Source organism: Leptinotarsa decemlineata, unplaced genomic scaffold (genome assembly GCF_025532065.1).
Source record: "Leptinotarsa decemlineata unplaced genomic scaffold, Ldec_3_MD MMD2_tig00026307_RagTag_RagTag, whole genome shotgun sequence".
Lineage (NCBI taxonomy): Eukaryota > Metazoa > Arthropoda > Insecta > Coleoptera > Chrysomelidae > Leptinotarsa > Leptinotarsa decemlineata.
Window position 1 is genome coordinate 13468620 of NW_027412681.1, and position 22072 is coordinate 13490691.

At 32.3% G+C, this 22072-nt stretch overlaps 3 protein-coding genes across 4 annotated transcripts in view; 2 read left to right on the forward strand and 1 right to left on the reverse strand.

The window, feature by feature from the left end:
- The window catches only part of LOC111507469 (retinol dehydrogenase 13), a 29631-nt gene extending 17828 nt beyond the window's left edge, over positions 1–11803 (forward strand). The window contains exon 5 of one of the 2 annotated variants that reach the window (XM_074181048.1): positions 1593–1883. In XM_074181048.1, coding sequence (XP_074037149.1) covers positions 1593–1603 — 11 coding nt within the window. In that variant the 3' untranslated portion in view covers positions 1604–1883. Of the gene's footprint in view, positions 1–1592; positions 1884–11459 lie in introns of those variants that run through there. The other variant, XM_023162770.2, reaches the window with a different exon arrangement.
- Positions 11781–13582, forward strand: LOC111507470 (peptidyl-prolyl cis-trans isomerase FKBP35). Its single transcript, XM_023162771.2, has one exon. The coding sequence runs from the start codon at positions 11781–11783 to the stop codon at positions 12603–12605; it is 825 nt and encodes a 274-aa protein (XP_023018539.2). The 3' UTR covers positions 12606–13582.
- Positions 13583–16253: 2671 nt separating this feature from the next.
- Positions 16254–22072, reverse strand: part of atl (atlastin GTPase) — a 31193-nt gene continuing 25374 nt past the window's right edge. The window contains exon 10 of the mRNA XM_074181046.1: positions 16254–21288. Coding sequence (XP_074037147.1) covers positions 21166–21288 — 123 coding nt within the window. The 3' untranslated portion in view covers positions 16254–21165. The remainder of the gene's footprint in view (positions 21289–22072) is intronic.

Sequence of the window (22072 nt, forward strand, 5' to 3'; positions counted from 1 at the left end):
TCAATGTTAGTAGTGAAAAAAAATCTATATATATCTCGGCTGAGAAAGCTATTATTTACCTCGCACATATCCCTCGGCGATACGCTCCTCGGGATATAAAAATGGTCAGTAAATAATAGCTCACTTCTCTCATAATATACTATTATAACATGTCTAGAACTTTTTTTACCATATTACATCACAAAAAAAGTTTGAATACGTTCATAAGTTTAACACTGATATAATAAATGTTAACTAACGTTTTGGCATTGCCGTTCAATTTGGAAACAATGGAATTTACCAAAAAAAATATTTTGGAAGTTATTGGTGTTTGCATTGTTGTAAAACTGAGTTGAAATTGATTCGATAGCTGAAAGGAATCTTGTGAGAAGTCATTAGGGTTACCATCCAATTCAGAGATGCAGTTGAGGTATTCTGCTCTGAATTGATTCATTATGATTGATTGATCATTAGGTGAATTTATAAAATTGGTTATATGTGTATGGGTGGTTTGGCTAGAACTAGGAGTTAAAAGTATATGTGAGTCAGTTGAAGGCGAATTTAAATTAAAATGTTCAAGGTTGTTAATCAAATCGTCTAAAGACATGAACAATTGAACTTACAAAAGTTTGAAAGCGACCATGTGCATGTTTCGTACTTATCCTTCTATAATATATAATATAAGGTCGACGACTGGTTAGGCGATTTTGTCTTTTCGATGATACGCTCCTTGACAGGCTGTGTGTGAGTCTGCGATAGACTGGGTGTTCTGAGCTGAGAAACCAAACCGAAACAGAAAGTCAAAACACCGATGCATCAAGTTGATATCAGTTCGAAAATCAGTTCTTCGTAGACACGAAAATTGCACGAACGATTCGAAACAATTCTGATAATCCTACCGACTGCGCCAAATATATCAACGTATACGCGGTCACTTTAAAAAAACTATATTGCAAGTACAAACTGTGAAAATTCGAAATTACAGAGATGTTAACTGTATGAAATCTGGCAACTGACTAATATATAAATTAGTTGAGTATTTAGGTCGATTCAGCAACATCAGCATAAATGGCGTCTGCGATGCTGAATAAGCTTTTCTTTCTTAAGGTGGTACGATCTAATTTGCGAGATAATCTGTGAAGAAACAAGAATAAAATATGTAACTTCATCTTTTTTTATCCCCCCGGTATCAAACCGTAGTTTATTTTGCCACATAAATTTCGAAATAAATCGAGTTACTACGTTTTATATTGATATTTTCGAATTAATTATGAATGTTGGAATTATGTTGTATATTTTTTCATTGAGTCTAGCTTAAAGGACTGTTATATATGGGTTGGAAACCAACTTGATCTTGACACAAGTGATTCTGGGAGAAAAAATATTATAAAATATGTGAATCTGGCGGCAAGCTTTTATTTATTGTAAATTGTATGCGTAATGTGATAAATTGATAGGTTTGATTTTTTCTCTTAGGGCATGTTGATGAAAGCTTGTTTTTAAAATGTTTCTTTACTATGAATTTTATACCTTATATACACTCAGGTTCAAACAAAACGGCCACATTGAAATGCTACTAAATTTTGATCTTAAATAACTTCTTTCATTTTCAGCTCGATTTTGATTTTTTTTTAATAGGTGGAAAGGAATTTATCCCAAAATAATTCACATGAAACATAATTCATAATAAGGTCCGATTTATACACATCATACGAGCAGGGAAAATAAAGTTATATTTCTATCATCCAGGTTTAAGACACCCTGTGGTGAAAGAAGCTTTTGGATGACACCCAAAACCATCCTGAATCTAAGTTTGGTTCAGTTCCTATACATTGTTTTTTCATTCATTTTAATATCACGATTTGCTTCAAATGTAGGGTTATGGAATAAAGCGTTGCGTTTTATTTGCGTGTTCTTTATTATTTAACCATGGAAATAATGACAATCAAATTGATTACATAAGTGAAAATGAAAACGAAAATAGTGAACCGATTTTTCAATATCAGTCTTGGACAGTAGCTTACTTACATTATCCGAGACATTCTACGTCTTAGTGTTCGAATATACTTAATACCTTCTCAAATCTCCTATCAACTTTTAAACAGTGGAGACGGGAGTGGGTATGAAGAAAAAAGTAATAATAAAAAAAACTAATCAATACAGTTTATTGTATGATTCTCACTATAAAGGGTTTTACAAAAACCGCGACACGTTTTTCGTTATACAATAGCTTCCTCAAGTATGCTTGAGGAAGCTATTGTATATTGTAGTATAAAGGGTTTTACAAAAACCGCAACACGTGTTTCGCCGTACAATAGATTCCTCAAGCATGCTTGAGAAGGCTATTGTATAGCGAAACACGTGTCGCGGTTTTTGTAAAACCTATTATAGTGAAAATCATACAATAAACTGTATTGATAAGTTTTTTAATATGGATTTTCATCAAGTATTGGCCAGTTCTATTCAATTAAAAAAGTAATAAATCTATTTGTGAATCGCTTATTAATGAAACCTGTGGGAATGAGAGAATCGGTCAAATATAAAGAAGGACAGTTACTACAAGTAGAAGAAGTAAAAAACCTTAACTAGAATTGTCAGTTCTAAATTCACGGACTATCTACAAAAGTTGATTTATTCACAAAGTGAAATAAACGATATAAAAATGAAGGATTTTCTCACAATGATATCTTCGTTTTCTTATTCAACTGAAGAATTATATTCTCTCTGGTATCTATGCATACCATCGGCTAACAGTTATTCAAAGATAGCTAAGGAACATCTTTAAGATTCCAGTGCAACACATTGAACTGACTAAACTAATACAATTGAAACTTGTTGATAGTTGCGTTTAGACCCAAATGAACTATAATGAGGAACAAGATTACCTTGATCAAGAATTGAGGTTTACGATCCGTTCTTGTGTCGCTTTCAACAGGGGTGAGCCATCTAGTAATCCAAAAAGCGGAGATTTGTCAAGCAAGAAGGTTGTATCCATAATAAGAACACAGAATGGTCGTTCATATACCTGGGATGGCGTGTCTAAGAAAAACCCTCGTCTGAGAAACAACGTCAGTAATACAGGAGAATTGTCACATTTCAATAGCATGAAGATTTTTTTTATAAACAATGCATTCCATTTAACACGAGCCACCCTAAATAACTTTTGGTACAATGATTTTCAGGGGGACACATTTTGACATATTCACATTTGATGTTACTTCCTCTATCGCACCCACACAGAGCATGTCACCAATTTTTTTTAAATTGATCACCCTATATTGTTTCGCATTATCAAATGCTTCATGATGAGCAGATTTCAACAAAGTGTAAAACATGTGGTCTGAAGCTTATAGTTCGGAAGCTACAAATTATTTGACTTGAAAACGAGCCACCCTGAATAACTTTTGAAACAATGATTTTCCGGAAAAATAAAAAAACAGGTCAGCAATTATACAGGAACATTTTGAAATATTCGTTCTAGAGACAAATATGGAAGCAATTAATCAGAAAAAGAGAGTTTTTATTAATTCTTGATTCAAAATCTGATGACTGGACAGTGAGAAGAAAATAATTTTCTATAGAAAATGTTCAAAAACGTTTCTACCAACTCCCATACAATGGTACAAACGAGGTTTCATTGCCGCCTTCACATGGTTGAGAATCTCGGGGGTTATTTCTCATGATTTTCTCTCTCGAATATTCTAATGGTGTTGATTCTTCTCATACACTTCAGACTTCAAATGACCCGATAGAAAGAAATCTACAGGAGTGAGATCCGAAGACCTTGGTGGTCATTCTTTAGGACCTCTTCTTCCAATCCAGCTACCATTCAAAAATTGTCGCACTGGATCTACAAAATGAGAAGATTCAACATCCTGCTGAAAAACTATACCGTTTTCGAATAAGTTCATATCCTTCTATTGATGCACAGTATTATTCGATTTTCCAACATATCCAAATATTTATCACTAGTTAAATTATCGTTGATAAAAAAAGGTCCTATGATGTAGTCGCCTAAAATTCCTGCCAAAACATTCAGTTTTTGAGGTCGTTGGGTATGAACTTGACGGTGTAAATGAGGATTCGTATCATTCCAATATCGACAATTGTACCGATTCACCTCTCCATTCAAACTAAACGTACATTCATTTGAAAATTCGATACGTTTATATCGAAATCATCTTCGTTCAATTCATGAACTAATCTTATCTTATATGGATGAAATTTGTACTTATGAAGAATCCTGAAAACATTTGTACGACTGATTCCTGATTCTTGAGGTAACTCAGTAAGAGATTGCGAATTTTCCATTAGTCCAACTTGTCCTAAAACTGCTTCATCTTTGACAACTCCTGAACGTTTATGCTTTTTATTGTTAACAGATCCAGTTTCCATAAATGTGTTCAATTACTCCGAAACGTATTTGTGTCATACATTTCTTACTGAATGATTGTCATTGAACATACGGGCAGCAGCTCTTCCATTCTGATAGTTAAAACTCACTATTTCAATCCGTTCTCGAAGCGTATAAACCATTGCTTCTCAAGAATTCACAATAACAGAAACACCAATTGTAACGTAGGTAATCGTTATTGTAGAATGAGACAAATACAAAATGAAGAGAATATCGAATTCAATCTTAACTAGGCAAAATACAACTTTTTTGAAGTATACTTCACAAAAACACCTATGAAACCCAAGTAACAGATTGTACAGAAGTTCATTTAGGGTGACTCGTTTTCAACTCAAATAATTTTTAGCTTCCAAACTATGATCTTCATACCATAATGTATTCTACTTTGTTGAAATCTGTTCATCATGGAACATCTTTCAATGCAAGACAATTAATCTATTTAAAAGAAAATGGTCACATGCTCTGGGGGTGCGATAGGGAAAGTTAGATCAAATGGGAATACGTTAAAATGTGTCCCCCTGTATACTATTGTTGAGGTGTCTTTTTATTTTTCCTGGAAATAATTGTTCCAAAAGTTATTCAAGGTGGCTCGTTTTCAACTCAAATAATTTGTAGCTCCCGAACCATAAGCTTGAATCACACGTTAAAAGGTAAAACCTCGTTAATCCTTAGCTCGCACAAGTTTCGACTTCTGAGGGTTGTCGTTCATAAGAGTGCGACAGCTGGTTAACGGAAAAACAGAACAGAAACAGAACAGACAAATATGGTTTATACTTTATTAATAATGCGAAACAATATAGGGTGATCCATTTAAAAAAAATGGTGTCATGCTCGAAGGGTGTGATAGGGAAAGTAACATCAAATGTGAATATGTCAAAATTTGTCCCCCTGTATACTATGGTTGAAGTGTGTTTTTATTTTTCCTGCAAATCATTCTACCAAAAGTTATTCAGGGTAGCTCGTTTTAAATGGAAAATCGTGTGCCAATAATAGTATTTCGTAAAAAACAAGTTTTTCCAACTTTTCGAAGTAATCATTTTGTCAATAATGTAAGATTACATAAGAATATTTCAACGGATTTGCTCTAAGGCCCGTTGTTCGAAAATTTCCACGAAAAATTTCGCCACCGCCGGACTTAATTGACTACATATTGCAGTATCATTTACCTGTATCTGTATCTGTAGAGTAGGGAGGGTGAGTGTAAGCCCACAGCACTTAGGCTACATGTGACCCATTGTACATCCTCCCGAAGAGTTGTCCTCCTAGGTCATCGTTCATCCTGTCCTTTCCTCCAGGAAGGTGGACAAGGTCACTTGGAGACATCTCTTCTATATCGGCAGGTGTAGGCCAAGACTCGCCGAACACAAACTATCTCATTGACAATAACTCCGGGCACTCGCATAGAACATGCCTGACAGTCTCATCTTCCTGTTCACACATCCTGCATAGAGGTGTGTCCAGTAGCCCCATATTATGGAGGTGTTTCCTCAGTTGACAGTGGCCAGTCAGAAATCCTCCCGTTAAACGTAGATTTTTCCTGGTCATCGCCAGATATTTCTTGGGTGCCAGCTTCCCATGGTCGCTCAAGGTGATCATGGCAAGATTGCATCCCATCTCATTAAGGATTGAGCATGGGTGTAACATTTGGCTAGTTCCGCAATTGTCGAAGTCGAAGATTTACCTGTATTAAAAGTAGAAGCTGAAGTGATGGTTCAAAAAAATACAAATTGGAGAAAAGGTCAAGTAAAAAATAGTATTAATTCAATATGTGACAATATAGTTAATGAGACTGGAAAAATGTTTAGAAGAAACAGAAAATATTAGAATAAAAATAGGTTTACTTCTTTTGATAATTTGCCTTCGATATATGATTATGAATTTGATAGGGACAACTAGTCATATTCTTCCTTGTGATTCAAACATTCTGCATTTATCAAATATCGAAATATTGATAATTAGGTACACATCTGAATTCTATTGCAATGAGTTTTAAGAATCATCTGAAAATGAACAAAAGAAAAGAAGAGATAGTGTACAAACTCATCTGAATATATATTTTATGAATGAAATTACCTTTATGTATCATTTAATTACCAGTTTCCAGATTTGAAAAAAATATCAATAATGGGGAGTTATTTGATTCTATTTGATCATTCAGTAAATGACCCGAATTTTTAAATATATTTATTTCTGAACATTCTAAAAGATTTGAGTCTCAAACTTTTCTCTTCTGAATGTAACACATTATAGTCATATAATTGAACTCATACCCTTCAATGGAAACAAGTTCTCCCTGTTTGGTCAATATAAAGTTTTGGGTAAGAGCCACAAGAGAATTGAATTTAAATACTCTTGATGTATCCGACACTGAAATTTTATCTTTATTGTTTTTAATTTTGCTTTAATTATTATTTGTTCTGTAAGCCGCGTCCCAGCAATCCTTTCTAAAAAAAACAGGCGATATTATTGGTGGGTTCTCGACTATGACGTGTTACATTTAGAAGAGAAAAATTTAAAACTCAATCTCTCAGAATCTTTAGAAATAATTTGATTTGAAAATTCGAGTAATTTACTGAATGATCAAATTGAAATAAATAACTCCCCGTTTCTGAATATTTTCTCAAATGTAAAACCTGGTAATTAACTGTGGTACATAAGCTCAGGTAATTTCATTCATTACGTGTTTATTTACACTTTCTCTTTTTTTCTTATGTTTATTGATTTATTGGTACACATCAGGTACACATTTTTATCATTAATTGGGTAGGTACAACTCAAGGTACTTAACATGGAGGTATAGTCGAAGTAAACGATATTGTGCATATTTAAAGTTGGCGGCACTCTCAAAGACCAATACATAGAAATTAACTGGCAGTGAAGTAGTCCACGTGGACTGTAGAATTGGTGGTTCGTATTGGATAATTTTCACCAACCGAGTTTTATGATGGGCTGAAGAGTCATAGAATTTGAGGTCATGTTACGGTGACGGTTACGGGGATGGTTATCGCCGTCGTGTTCACTTCAGGAACTGATCGCGATTTGAGTGTTGAAATTCGATATTGGTGCAGTTATAATTACTTAAAATTGTTGTTATCTTTTTGAAATGTGGCGTTCGTGAACAAGTACTAATAGTAATAACGAGTGTGATAACAACGGAGACTTTTTCCAGTGTAGTAATTCCAATAGCGATGGTGAACAATGCGAAAAAGAAATACCAGTGAAAAAGATACGGATGCATTTGAATATTGAAAAACAGAGAATATATTTCAATGTATATAAGAATCTACATCCCAAGTTTGGTTTCGAGGGAGAAAACTATTACAAGCAGCATCGGATTTGACCGAAATTCCTTTCTCAACTGTACGTAAAATAGTCAAAAACAAACCTTATAAACGCCAGACGCAATGTGGACGCAATGTTTGGAACCATTGGTGTAGGTAGTAATGAACATTACTGGAGTTTCTTCCCAACATCAAATCGTTATTTTCAACACCTCGACACGTGTTTCGATCACCAAGTGATTTTCAAGAGGAAGATCAAACTACTATATAGCTGCAGAAACAATTGTTAGAGAACCTACTATTCATCAAGCCAGTAACATATTGTTGGAAAATTTTTCGCATATTATCTAGTATAAATATCCACGACAGTATTATTGAATTTCATCTTACATTTTCATGGTGTTCTGTGTTTTGATTTGATTGGTGTCAGAGTTAAAATTATAATATGAAATTTTGAATTTTGTCGTCCTTTTTATAAGTATCTGCCTGCAATTATATCATTCACCAAAGTATACGTAAATAAGTAATTCTCAATGCAGTTTTTGGGAAAAGAGCTTTTTTTTTTATTTATTCTACGCCAGAGGTTTCAGGTTTATCTTTTCATCTCAATAACTTTGTTCTGTTGTTAATACATTAGAGTATTCTTCTGGTCGGGTGCTCATGCAGAGAAAGATTAAAAAAAAAGAAAATATTTTTTCCACGCCTAGACAATCAAAAACATTTTTTCACTACTATTCTGAGAAATGGCTATTATTTACTCCATTACCCTAACGAGAATTAATATTTCTCACCCTTGCTAAATAATGATAATAAAAAAACACCTAGGTAAATAATGAGAACAATTCTATAATTTTAAAGATATTCGCAGAAACTTTTGTTAACTTAATTATCAACTAGAAGTAGGAAATTGAACATTGGAAATACGCTTGAAAATTATTTGAAATTATAATTAATTGTACAATTATGACAAATCAGGCGGGGTAGGTACACATAATCTCTAAATCATCGTCACTTGAATTTTCACCCATTTTTCAATTAATAATATTAACGTTTTACTTATATAGATCTTTTAACTTCTTCAAAATGACATCTAAATTTGAATTAAAACCGCATTTGGCAAACTGGCAGCAATAATAATCATTGTACAGTGTTTGGTTGTCATGGAAACGCCAGGAAACGTTTTTATGGCCTAGGTAGATGTTTCGCGATTATCATCGACATCGCGTATTCAACATGGAAACTGTACCGTTTCAATTTGACATGCAACAATTCATAGCTGCCTTGGGTTATCATATAACCAAGGAAATTTTTTTCTCACTAAAATGCAGAATTGAGAAATTCTTAGTTCTAAACATACAGAAGCGATGAGAGAAATGGAACATTGAAATATATCAAAAATGCAATGAGATATTTCCTAGATTCATATCTGCACATGCCAAATTTTTACATAAATAAAGCCAGTTTGACTAGAAACATGCTCCACTCTACTTGATATTCCGATATATTCAACAAATTGTTAAGAAAATTACTAATGCCAAAATTAAAATTGTTAATATATCAATGTTGATAGTGAAAAAAATTCTATATATACCTCGGCTGAGAAAGCTATTATTTACCTCGTACATTATATCCCTCGGCGCTACGCGCCTCAAAAAAGATCAGACGAAAAATACATTTTTTCATGGAAAAAAGAAAATCTGTGCGAAAAAGAGTATGGAGCAAGGTGGAACAATAAATTGACTGACTGACAGTCGTTGCTGAGACTACGAGATATAATTTTCGTCCTCGCAGTGAACGCATATACAACTGAGGATGTCTGCCACAGTAGCAGACGAAACGTTTGGCACTTTAGGTTTCATTCGACCACGGCCTACTACCTCGAATTTTGTTCTCCTTAATCTACCATAGATTTTTTATCAAATTGTCTAGGGAATTTCGAAAATATCATACGGCAACACTGCGTTGGACCTAAACCACAGCATAGGTAACAATCAGCATGGACACTTGGCTATGCCGCCTTTGATGTAGAAAAGTATCTAGACGCCATTTTGGGAAGTGACGATAAGAGGGCTGGACTCGCGAAATGTTTTTGGACAGGTTCGCACTCAAACTTTTTTTATATCCAAAATGCTCATATAATTTTGATATACCTTACGGAATGGACCCATATTCAATTGATATAACAATTCTTGTGCAGACATTCTATCTGGTTACATGATTTTTTTCAAAAAATGTCAAAACAGCCGAATTATTTCTAAAATATCCAGTAGGAATACAATGGTTCAATCAAGTGGAATATGAAGGAGAAATTGTTCAGCAATCAACTTTTTGGTATGAACTTTATGATCTACCTCTCTTAAAATAAATGTTATTTTGTATATTACTAATTAACCTTTCAGCTGAATTGCTTGTTCTTCATTATAAGAATTGACGTTCTCCTTGCATTTTAGAATGAACTCTTTTTCAACACAAATGTCTTTTTTATATATACATAGGTAAGCTCTATCCAAACTTCAACTTACTTTTGTTATTCCAATTAAGGTTATGACTACTTTTGAATAAAACTGAGAAAAACTGCTTAATTTGCTTTATTTTAACGTACTTATGATGCACTGTTTGGAACCTTTGGTGTAGTAATGAATATTACTGGAGTTTTTCCCCAACACCAAATCGTTATTTTTGACACCTCGACACGTGTTTCGATCACCAAGTGATCATTTTTAAAGAGGAAGATTGAAACTTTTAATCTTCCTCTTACTGGAGTTTTTTCTCAACACCAAATCGTTATTTTTAACACCTCAACACGTGTTTCGATCACCAAGTGATCATCTTCAGAGGAAGATTAAAGCTTGTATTCTTCCTCCTCTTTCAAATCGTTATTTTTAACACCTCGACACGTGTTTCGATCACCAACTGATCATCTTCAAAGAGGAAGATTAAAACTTTTAAACTTTCGATCACTTGATGATCGAAACACGTGTCGAGGTGTTAAAAGTAACGATTTGGTGTTGGGGAAAAACTCCAGTAATATTTATTTTATTAACTTAACAAAAATGACTGCACAGTTAGAACTCAAAAAATGAACATTTGTATCTGGTGCTGCCATCTAGACACCAATAGGAAAAACAATGGGCAACGACCCCATGGCTATTCAGCCGAAATTGAAATTTTCTGTTAAATTAACAATGTAGTTGACCCACTTGGGATCCTTCTAGGTTTCCAGGCTAGCTGGTTATTATTATATAAGGAAAATTCTGGAAATACAACTTGTTCATTTTAAAACATTTATTCGTGTCTCCAAATTATTATTTCATTCTTCCTTCTCTTTTTGGCAATATTTTTCTGAGATTTTGAAATTCCTATTTATATATTTTAATGTATAAAATAATCTTACTCTACTATATGTTAAAAAGTTAAAATTCACTATACGCACAAAATACAGGTAACATATACGTAACATATATACATATAACATATACGCAAATCCAAAAGCTGAATGCACAGGCTACAGAACTACAGAATTACCACGAATTACAATCAGTATTCTGTGGCTGAATGAGAGTCTGTCACTTTCCAAAATGGCGGACTCATCAACGCGACGGATATGCGCGAACTTCTCCCGCCAAGCGAAGTGACATTGCTGATTGTTACCTATGTTGTGCCTAAACTTTAAAATTTTTCTAACCTCACATCTCACATGGAATGTTTTGGTTTACTCTGTGGTTTTAGTAGAAGTTTTCACCCTGATGTTCGAATTTATTTTAAAGCAGTCTGGTACATTTCAGGTGAACCTGGTCGAATCACCACAAACGCTGTTAATCCGGGAGTTGTGGATACGTTGATTTTCAGAAATCTGTATTTATTAAGAAATCCTTTTCTCTGGCGTTCTATCATTCAGAGTCCTCGACTAGGAGCACAAGCTATTCTTCATTGCCTTTTGAAACCGGACAATTTCACTGGCCAGTATTCCACCGGTTGCGAACGTGGTGTACCCATCCAATTTTCCTATAAAAAGAAGATATTCCAATACTACTATTATTTGAGCCAGAGAACTCTACACAGGTTTCTCAAAGAAAAAGACTGGGACCGCCTTTACTTAGACAATTATGGCTGGTATTTGGACCAATAGGAATAATCCTACTTCTATTAGAACAATGAGAAAGGAAATTATGCGTTCTGGTGTGTGGGGAAATAAACCTTCAGAAGGAAGTTTTTGTACCATTACCATAACCAACAGTCCTCTACTGGAAGAATATACCAATTCTGTGACGGTTTTAGGTGACAATGATGGTGAATTATGGAGGGCTTTGGATTTTTGTTTGAGTACTATGAACGTTGGGGAAAAATCATTATTTTCCCTGGATTTGAACGGGAGCACTATATCTTTGGTTATAGAACTGACAAAATTAGATTTCAAGGGATTTATTTTTCAATGGAGTGCTTCTGAAAAGTACACTCTTTCAGTGCATCACAAAGAAAAAGGCAATTGTTTCTTCAAGTCTAATAATACCAAGGAGGCTGCTTTTAGGTACTCCAAGGCTCTGAAAATTATTTGTTCCATTCCTATAGATGTAGAACAAACGCCCAATGAAGTGGATGGTGTTCCAATCAGTAATATCAGTAGTCTGAAAAGTATTTTGTACAATAATCTGGCTTCATGTTACTTGAGGGTTGAAAACTGGGGCAGGGTTTATGACTTGTCCAATAAAGTTTTGGAATATGATTCCTGCAACATTAAAGCTCTTTATAAAATGGGTGTGGCGTGTGAAAAAGAAAGAGACTTTGAAAAAGCATATAAGATACTTACAAATGTAAGTCAGATGGATCCTGGAAATAAAGCTTGCAATGAACATTTATCTATCATTAAAGAAGAAATTAGAAATGAGAACATTAAAGTTAATATTATGACAAAGCGAATGTTCAGCAAATAGTTTGAGAATGCCTTGAATATTTGGGTTAATACATTTGATAGCTTTTATTTCTCAAAAAGAAAAATTAAATTTCTTCAAAGTAAATTTGTGTTGATTATTTGTCATTGTTTAACACTGTAGAAGAAAAAAATTTTTGGCTTGATTGAAATTTGAACCTATCTATTTTTAGGGCTCGTTTCTTTAAAGATCATCAATACGAACAGCTACTTTTTAACTTAAAAAAGTTTGGTATGAATGGCCTTATGAAAGTTATACCAATACTGATTTTCAATTAAAAATATTCATAGTTATCTGTATTTCATTGGAGTTTAAGTAAAATTAGAACTATATATGGCTTTATTGGAGGGAATCAATAATCTTATGATTTTCTAAATAAATGAGTTTTAATTTTTTTCTGAATCTCCAGTATTACAATTACAGATGGTATATATATATATATATATATATATATATATATATATATATATATATATATATATATATATATATATATATATATATATAATAATTGCAATCTAGATAAAAAATTAATGTCAATCCTTCCACATCAATTTTATAATAATAGTAGAGTCCTTATTTTCAAATGCTTGAATGTTGTTCAAAAAGTTAAGGTTGGAAGTACCGTCATTTTACATTTCACAGAGAACTGAAATATTCACTTTTCCTTGTAGTTAGGCTATAAGAATTGTTTGACAGGTTATGAATAAATTACTTGATGCACTCTACTGGAAATATTATAAAATCCTTGTTATGAAATCCTAGTATTTATTGTTAAAAAGATGTGGTTTAAATTTTTTTTTTTACAATTTAGTGAAAACTAATTTCGTCATAATTAAATTATAAGAATTGTTTGACAAGCTACACAGAAGTTAATTTCTGACATGTTGTTAAACATTATTTGTGACTGCGATTTTTATTTGTGATATTTTGTTGTGACTAATTGTATGTTTATCGAATAAAAATATTTTATAACATGACTAGAACTATTTTTTACCAAAATGTTTATACATTGTTATTACATAATAATACGTTTATAAATCTAACACCTAATAAATTGACCAATGTTCCATAATTCTAGAAGTTTCTACTAAGTCCCACATTACTTTTAGATCAAAATGTTGCAAGCCTCATAATATCACCTTTTTTAGAGAGTAAATGTGACATTACAAGTATTGTTTTATTAAATCATTGCAATGTAGTGCTGACAATTCATGTATAAACAGGCAGTCTTTTTAACTGATTGCACTATAGCTATCTAGGAAACGGAAAGACCTACCAGATTGGTTAAAATGAACAAAGTTTTTCTATTTTGAGAAACTAGAATAATATCTTTTTAGATAGATATTAGTGGTTGTTTCGAAATATTCGCCATGTCAAATTTCATTTTTTGGCTCAACGACATCCATTTCAAATCATATAAAAAAACAGGGGAACTTTAAATACTTATTCATATTTACTATAATCTAATATAAACCAACTTGCAATGTAACATTTTGTTCATTAGACTTTATCATCAACTTTATTTTTTTTAATACAGCGCTTTATTATAATACATAGCTGAACTTGTTATTACGGTAGAAAAATCGATTTAAAAAACTAGGTCCGTATTTAAAAAATAAAGTTGATGACAAAATCCAATGAACGAAACATGGCATTGCAAATTGGTGTGTTTATATGAAATTATAATAAATATAAAACAGCAGTGAAATTTCTTGGTTTTTTATATCATTATAAATGCGAATTTTTTTAATGATGAATTACGTTCAATGAGAGATACTTTACAAGCACTGCGCACTGTAAGTACCTCTTCAAAATTTCAAAAAATTCAAACACGAATATGAAATTGCAGTTTACAAGGTAAAGAATAAACGTTTGATAAATTTATACAAAATTCAATCAACAAACATAAAAATACTTAGAACTTATTAAACTACGAAATGAAACTCTTTTGGTGAACTCAAAACAATCTCCAACAACATCAGTGCCAATGAATTAAACATATTTTTCTCGAATATTGCTGATAATATCATTAAATCTCTACCTGCAACATCTCCGCTCTCGATTATATTTCTAGCCCCCCAAAATCAGTTAATTCATTTTTTCTACGCGCTGAGTTTCGAACTCGTGAAACCCATGATCATCATGTCATACCACTCACTAGACAACTGAGCTATTTGGCATTAATTTACAAAATGATAATTTCCATCTTGAAGCCATTCCACTAGCCGTATTTATTTTGTGAATCAAAATATGTCTGCTATAATGATAACATTGAAGCCGTTTTTGTACAGAACAGAAAAATACTGGAGGGTATATTAATGCGGTTTGAAAAAAATGTGTTTGATTCGATAAAACAGAATTATTATGAGTAATCAAGTTGCCTCGAAACTTTGTTGAAATACTATTTGTTAAATATTCTCAAGTATATCATGACAATGTCATAAATTATTGTAACTGTTCGAATATTTTTCGAAATGCCGTTTTCCCATCAAGAAAAATGTGATATGATTGGAACCTACTTGGTTTGCCAGAAGAATAGCGTGAGAGCCCTCCAACATTACAGCAATTCGTTCTCCGATCGTGAATTATCTAACCGTCGTTTTTTTTGCTGTGCTTCATCATTGATTCAGAAACAATGAAAACGTTTCTGAGAAGAGAACTAAAAAATGTTTTGTAATATTTGAAGATACAGAAATTGACGTTTTAGCCTACTTTAAGGTAAATCCAAATAATTCTATTAGAGATTCACCTAGGGAAATAGCTGTTCCACCGTCTGTTATTCAACGAATTCTGAAGAAACATAAGATTTCTCCTTATAAGTTGAAACCAGTGCAAACACTAGAACCTGGTGACCCTGAGAGGATTGGGTTCTTTGGTGGTTTACGAATAAATGCAGATAAGATCCAAACTTCTATAGAAATATTATATGGAGCGACAATCCGCAAAGATAATTCAGTATTAATGTTTGGTGTGGTTTATTTAGAGGAAGAATTATCAGTCCATTCTTCTACCATGGTTTTTTGAACGGATCCCATTATATTGATTTATTAACACGAGTGTTGGTAAAGTTTTTTGATGATCTTGATCTGAAGGCTTGTCAGATGATCTATTTCCAGCAGAATGGGGCACCAGCACATAATTTCAGTGGCATGAAAAGAATGTTGCGAGACTGTGGATTGCTACAAACGGTCCTGTTAAGTGGCCTCCTCGTTCACCAGACATGACACCTCGAGATTTTTATTTTCGGGGATTTCTGAAAAATGAGGTGAACAAAATAAAAGATAATAATGTAGATGAACTGAAAAATTATATTGAAACTATAATTAATAGAATTGATGGCCGAATTGTGTTGAAAGTCACTCGTAGTGTCAAGACAAGGGCCCAAATGTGTGTTCAACAAGAAGGCGGTATTTTTGTATATTTATTCGATATTTTATAGTTCTTTTTTCGCCAATACAAAGAAAATTTTTGTACTTGTGAAAGAAATAAATATTTACACATAAGTAGCTCATTTTCAACTTTAGGAAGAAAGGTGATATGAGCTTTGTTATCGAGAATGTTTTTACGTTATTCTTATTCTATTTTATTCTTTCTCTAGTGGGGTTACCTATTTATTTATAATAAATAAAATAATAAATGAAACATTAATTAAAAATATTAGTTGTTTATTACCAAAACCATTATACACTTCAAAGTACATAACAAAAAAAAGTTGAGCTCAACACCACAAAATGGTTCCTCACACAAAATTTTGAAGACCAAGTGACCGCAATTTCACTTTCTGGAATTTTACTTTAGATAAGTTAAAATACTTCCTAATAATATAATATTAAATAAACCTACATTATTGAATTACCTAATTCTCGTATTCTAAACAAATAAGAGTCGATCTGATGCCATTCCAGTTATGTTTTTTATTTTTTTCAAGACAAATACTTTGTAGGTATGTTACCAACTTTGAATCAATTTTGGGTTATTACACTAAAAATTAACCAATTTTCTTAATATTTTGCTTAACCAAATATTTAGTTTTATTCCACTATTTTTTCATTTCATTCACAGCATATTTCTAATTTTATTAACGAATTCAAGAATTTAGACATAGACAGTTTTTGCAGACAGGTTTACCCGCATGTCTGGAGGTTGGCAAGCAAAAAAATTCGAAAATTGAATCAGTTTTTAGTAATTGTAATCAATTCACAAATACTAATTTCTATGAATTCGTCATTTTACAAATAAATCAAGCAATGCTATAAAATTAACGCACTTGCAATCACCCATGAACAGCATCATGGAAAATTCTTATTGTACAGTTCGGAAAAAATATATTCCCATTTGTATAATATTTTGTTGAATATTCTCGCCTAAAGAATAATTTGGTACCAAAAAAGCCTTCTGAAACCATGTGGCATCATTTCAAATATTTCATACTTCTCCTATACCTGGTGTCCACGTGAGAAAGCTATATCTTTCAAGTCTGTAAAGGTAAGAAGTTCATTCTAATACTATGATGCCAGTCTTAATACATTATCCACTTCAAATATTGAAGTTTGAGTTTTGTTAGCTAAACACTTTTATATTAGGAATTGAGATACTAGCATCTTTTATTCATAGAAAATCAAATTTGTAAACTATTAATTCAGGTCCCTCTGCTGAATCAATTTCTCTTTTATATATCGATAGTGTGATAAAAGATTTTATGATTAAAAAGAGATCAGAACTCATCATACTATCGATAGTTCTGAAGATATCGAGCATTTTGACTTTCAGGGTTTATTCTTCATTTTAAATAAAAGTATAGTAACGTATTCGGCTGTATGCAAAATAACAGCCTTATATTACTACAAATACTCACGTTGCCAGTAATGTAGATTTGTCAACATTTACTTGTCCAATTAACGAATTTCGAAGCTATGAACTATTACACTTTCCTATCTTCGCCTAAATCAGAACAAGTTTGAAAATTTCACGTGCACACTAAGTATAATTTTACCAATCTAGAACTGGACACGACAAGACAAAAACAACGAAGATTAAAATATATCCTATAGGTTAATGAGGCACTTGGGTGTAAAAATATTGCAATGTCAGTACTTACATATAGAGAGTCTGAATTGGATAGTAAATAAAGTATGGTTAGACTACGTATCATTCACAAAGTTTAGACTGAAACAGCATAGAATCGCAATGAAAATTGAAATGATTATGAGAGACAACTACTACTGACAGTCAAATTAGTGAAAGCCCTCTTTTGCTAAGAGAAAATCTCACAAAATATGTGACTGTGAAACATTCCTCATTTCTATTCTGTAAATTTCTCACTGTTCAATGCACTCATGATGCAGCTATATCTCATTTTGACAGTCAATGACTTTCTTTACTTTCCAACAACATTGCCTACATCTGCACTACGTAGCCAAACTTTCAGACGATGTTTGATTTATTCGAACGTCTTGTCGAGAATATGGCAATAGTGTTACTATTAAAAAAAAACAGCTTCTGTGTCGAAGTTTTGTTCCGTGTTTATTGGCTGTGGCCTGCAGGTGTCTGTGTTTCACATTTCACCTGCAGCTGTGGTAAATATTAACATTATCAATTGTGGTGAGACAACAGATGCTCTATTTGTCCTTGCAGCACATACTACTGTGGTTGGCATGGCTGCATTTCAATTGATTGGTTCACTTGGCCTGATTCGTGTGTTGAGTTAGTTAATGTTATTTTCCTGTTTCTTTCAGTTGCAGTTATATGTTTTATAATTTCTATTGCGTCTCTACATAGTCCTGGATTCAAGCTATCTAAGATTATTTGGGAAGGTGATGAGAATTAAAAAAACACAGATAATTTTTACCCATAGAAATCAACATAAATAAGGTCTGGCTACCCGCACTCAACAATACACAAATCAGAACAATGAATACAAATAATAGCTACTTCAATCAATGTGATATGTGCCTTGAGGGCAAATAGAACGTTGTGTCCTTCCTGTCACCCCTTTGATGTGTACAGCAATTGTAGATAAAACATCAAACGTAAAAACCTGCAGACTGTGGTCAATAAAATAGAAAAATAACTTCCAACACAGTTACCTATAGCCATGACATTTTTCATTGTTTGAAGCGATTGTTACTAGCAAATGGCAATAGTTTCTATGTACATCTATTTCATCAATAGAGATATCCAATGAAGGTTAGCTATTTCTGCAATCAAATTAATTAGGTTTTCATGAGATTATACTGATGGCACGTTTCGAAGTGAAAAATGTGAATTGTTTCATTTTTACCATATTTTCTAGACGACAAATCATGACTCAACAACTGTGCAAAAATTAACAGTGAACAATATGTGAGCTGTCAACGAAGTACAAACAATAGCTACATATAATCAAATCTAATTTTTCCGAATCAGGCTGGAATATATGTTTGAAGAATTTTAAAAAAGTTCTAAAATTTATAACCCCATTGACCTGAATATTTATAAAAAGTATAAACATGTTTGGCACAAGTTTTTTTTTTGAAAAATTTATTGTTGACCCACAAAAATCAACACTTGATACAAGCAGTATTCATCATTGGAATAATATTAGTATTAGGAAGAATTATAGCAAACTACTGACAGAATTGCAAAACAAAAGGAACCTTGCTACTTTGAAATGATTCTTAATTTAGACTAAAGTGCAAGTATTATCAGCTGTGATTCTTGAAAAATGGTGGTAGCTGACAATTTTTCAACTCCAGATTAAGAAAGAGTACAAGAATTGTCGAAGAAATTTTTAATTTATATACCAATCAGACTGAATTATTTGGTTCTTCCTATGCTTCTATAAAGCAAACAAAAAAAATGTTAACCTGAGTAAAGTTATTTCGGTAGAATTTTTGCAACTTTATGTCCAACATGTTGCAATGATTTTGAAAAGTATCCTTGTGCAGCAATTTCATATATATGATGAATAATCTCAACTAGATTAACTTATCTATTTCACAATATAATGACTTGTATTAATGGTTCAACCATTGATAAATGAATGAATTTAATTTGAGAACAAAAAATTTGTGAAAAAACTTATTTTATGATAATGGAAAAAAGCACCACAGGCAACTTCTGAAAAAATATTTAAATTAACTATTATTTATCAGATGAGAATAATGGAGTTGAGTTGAATTAAGTGTTTAATGAAGAAGAATTTTTCTACATAAGAATTATAAAAATGCACCTACTACATTGGTATTATTAGGGTCTCTGAATGAGTATGGGTTTCAAACTCGAATACAGAATCAATGATGTTTCAAGAATGTGGTTCAACGTGCACGTAGAATTTGGTGCAAAAGTATTTGAATGGTAATTTTCATTTTGTTCATATGTGAGTGTACTATTTCCATTAAACAGTGGTTCCACTTCAAATGTTTACAGTAATAAAATGATGTTTTGAATACTGCATTAGAGTTAGTTAATTTATTTTTTCCGTCACTAAAACCATTTTTGGATTGGGTATTTGATTATGCGGATTAGGATCTGTTCCAATTGATTCAGATAATTGAAGTTCTACTGTAATTTTTCAATTTTTTGTTTAAATATGGAGAAGTAGAAAGCCAAAAACCTTTCTTTTCCAAATGGTGTTACCATTAATGACTTCTAGCAACTCATAATTACGCCTGTAAAATCAAAACTGTAAACACAAAATAAGTACCAAAATTGAACTATTTTAAGGACATACAGAAATGAAAGTATGAAACAATCAATTATTTCACAAATTTTGAATATTTACTTACAATTGTAATATTCATTCATAATTGATATTGAAGAGATACATTTATGCATTCAAGAATATAAACAATAATGATACTTTTACTTTCAAAATAGATAAATATCCAATCTTTGGGGCCACTTAAATAAATTCATCAAAAAAAGTATGAATTTTTATCAGGATAAAATTTTATTATGGGATTCTCCCTTATACAAAACTTAACATTGGATTCGTTATTTCACGAAAAGTGCTGATATTACTCAAGGACTTGTTTAAAATTTGCAGATTGAATAAGAACCTCAACATTTCATTCATAATTATTACCGAAAAACTTCCAACTTAGACAAAGATTTTCAGCTCTCTATAAAGTCCCAGCCTGAATCGAAAAGTATAGCACCCCAAAATTACTATAAAACACAAAAAACCTATCACCATGTTTACTTAATTAATTCTTAATTAAATGCATTTTTAGTTTTTTTTTACATATTTTTTAATAATTCCTTAATGATCTGTCATGTATAGCAAAACTTAATAAAAATATAGATTCATTAAGAATATAAAATAATAAATAAGAAGTGTTTCAATATAATACCAACATTGCCGAGATATCACAATATAATATTAAAAAATCGATGTTACATATATATATACACACATCTACCTGTACACAACATCGAAACCGAAAGTTGGCAAGAGATAACAATCCAATCTATACAATAGAGGTACGTAGATTTTTTTCTAGGGTTCACGTTATATGTAACAAAGCGGTAGCAATGTGAATTCAAAATGTATGCATATTTTATAGCGGACTAGGATTAATCATGCATCCTTTTTACCATTCATGGCCAACTGTGTTGCGTTCAGAAGCGTTCTCTCAGCTACTCCTGCAGCCATTTGCTGCATACCGTTTTCGACGTAGCCTTGAACTATTGTCTTCATGAACTGAAAACATAAAAAAATTAGTAAACTACCAATGGCATTGGTAAAAAATTAGTTTGATGCACAGAAATTATTATGAACACTAGAACATTTCTATATATAGGTCATAGAATTTCACATTTCGATAGGTAAAATGGGATTTCTGACATAAAACTAACCAACTGACTGAAATAATTCCTCACAAATAAATTGCAGCATTTATATTTATCAATTACTTGAAAGAATTGACTCAGGTATGAATCATTACAGAAGTTAAAATTTGTTCGGAAGAATATGAGTGCTGCAGTGATTGTATCTTAATTGCATACATCTGGATTACATACACCTCAGAAAACTATCTACAATATGTACAAGTATAAAAAGAAAGTGCTGCACTGATTCACAGATTCTCGATTGGGTACAAATTTTTTCACAGATTGCATAAATTTTTTCTTGAACCATTTTTCCTCATATTGATTTCAATTCAAGAGCCACCGGTAGAGAGCTGTTTCAGCCTATTGGGACATCGTCTGTAACGGGTAGGCGGTCTCCTCGATTGAAAACAAAATGTGAATAACCAAGAAAAGTACTCGATAAAAATAACTATGTAAAAGCAAGCGAGACATAAGTGGAACCACCTATTGGTGTGACATCCAATTCAACTTGCTAAGTTTTTATGTCAGTGTTGGTAGTTTGACCAAACAACAGACAACTGCGGTAGCAGAAATTTGGAAAGCTATCCTGGAATGCCATCGGAAAACGAATCCACGTTTCTAGAAATGATATGAAATCGAGAAAGGTTAATGCA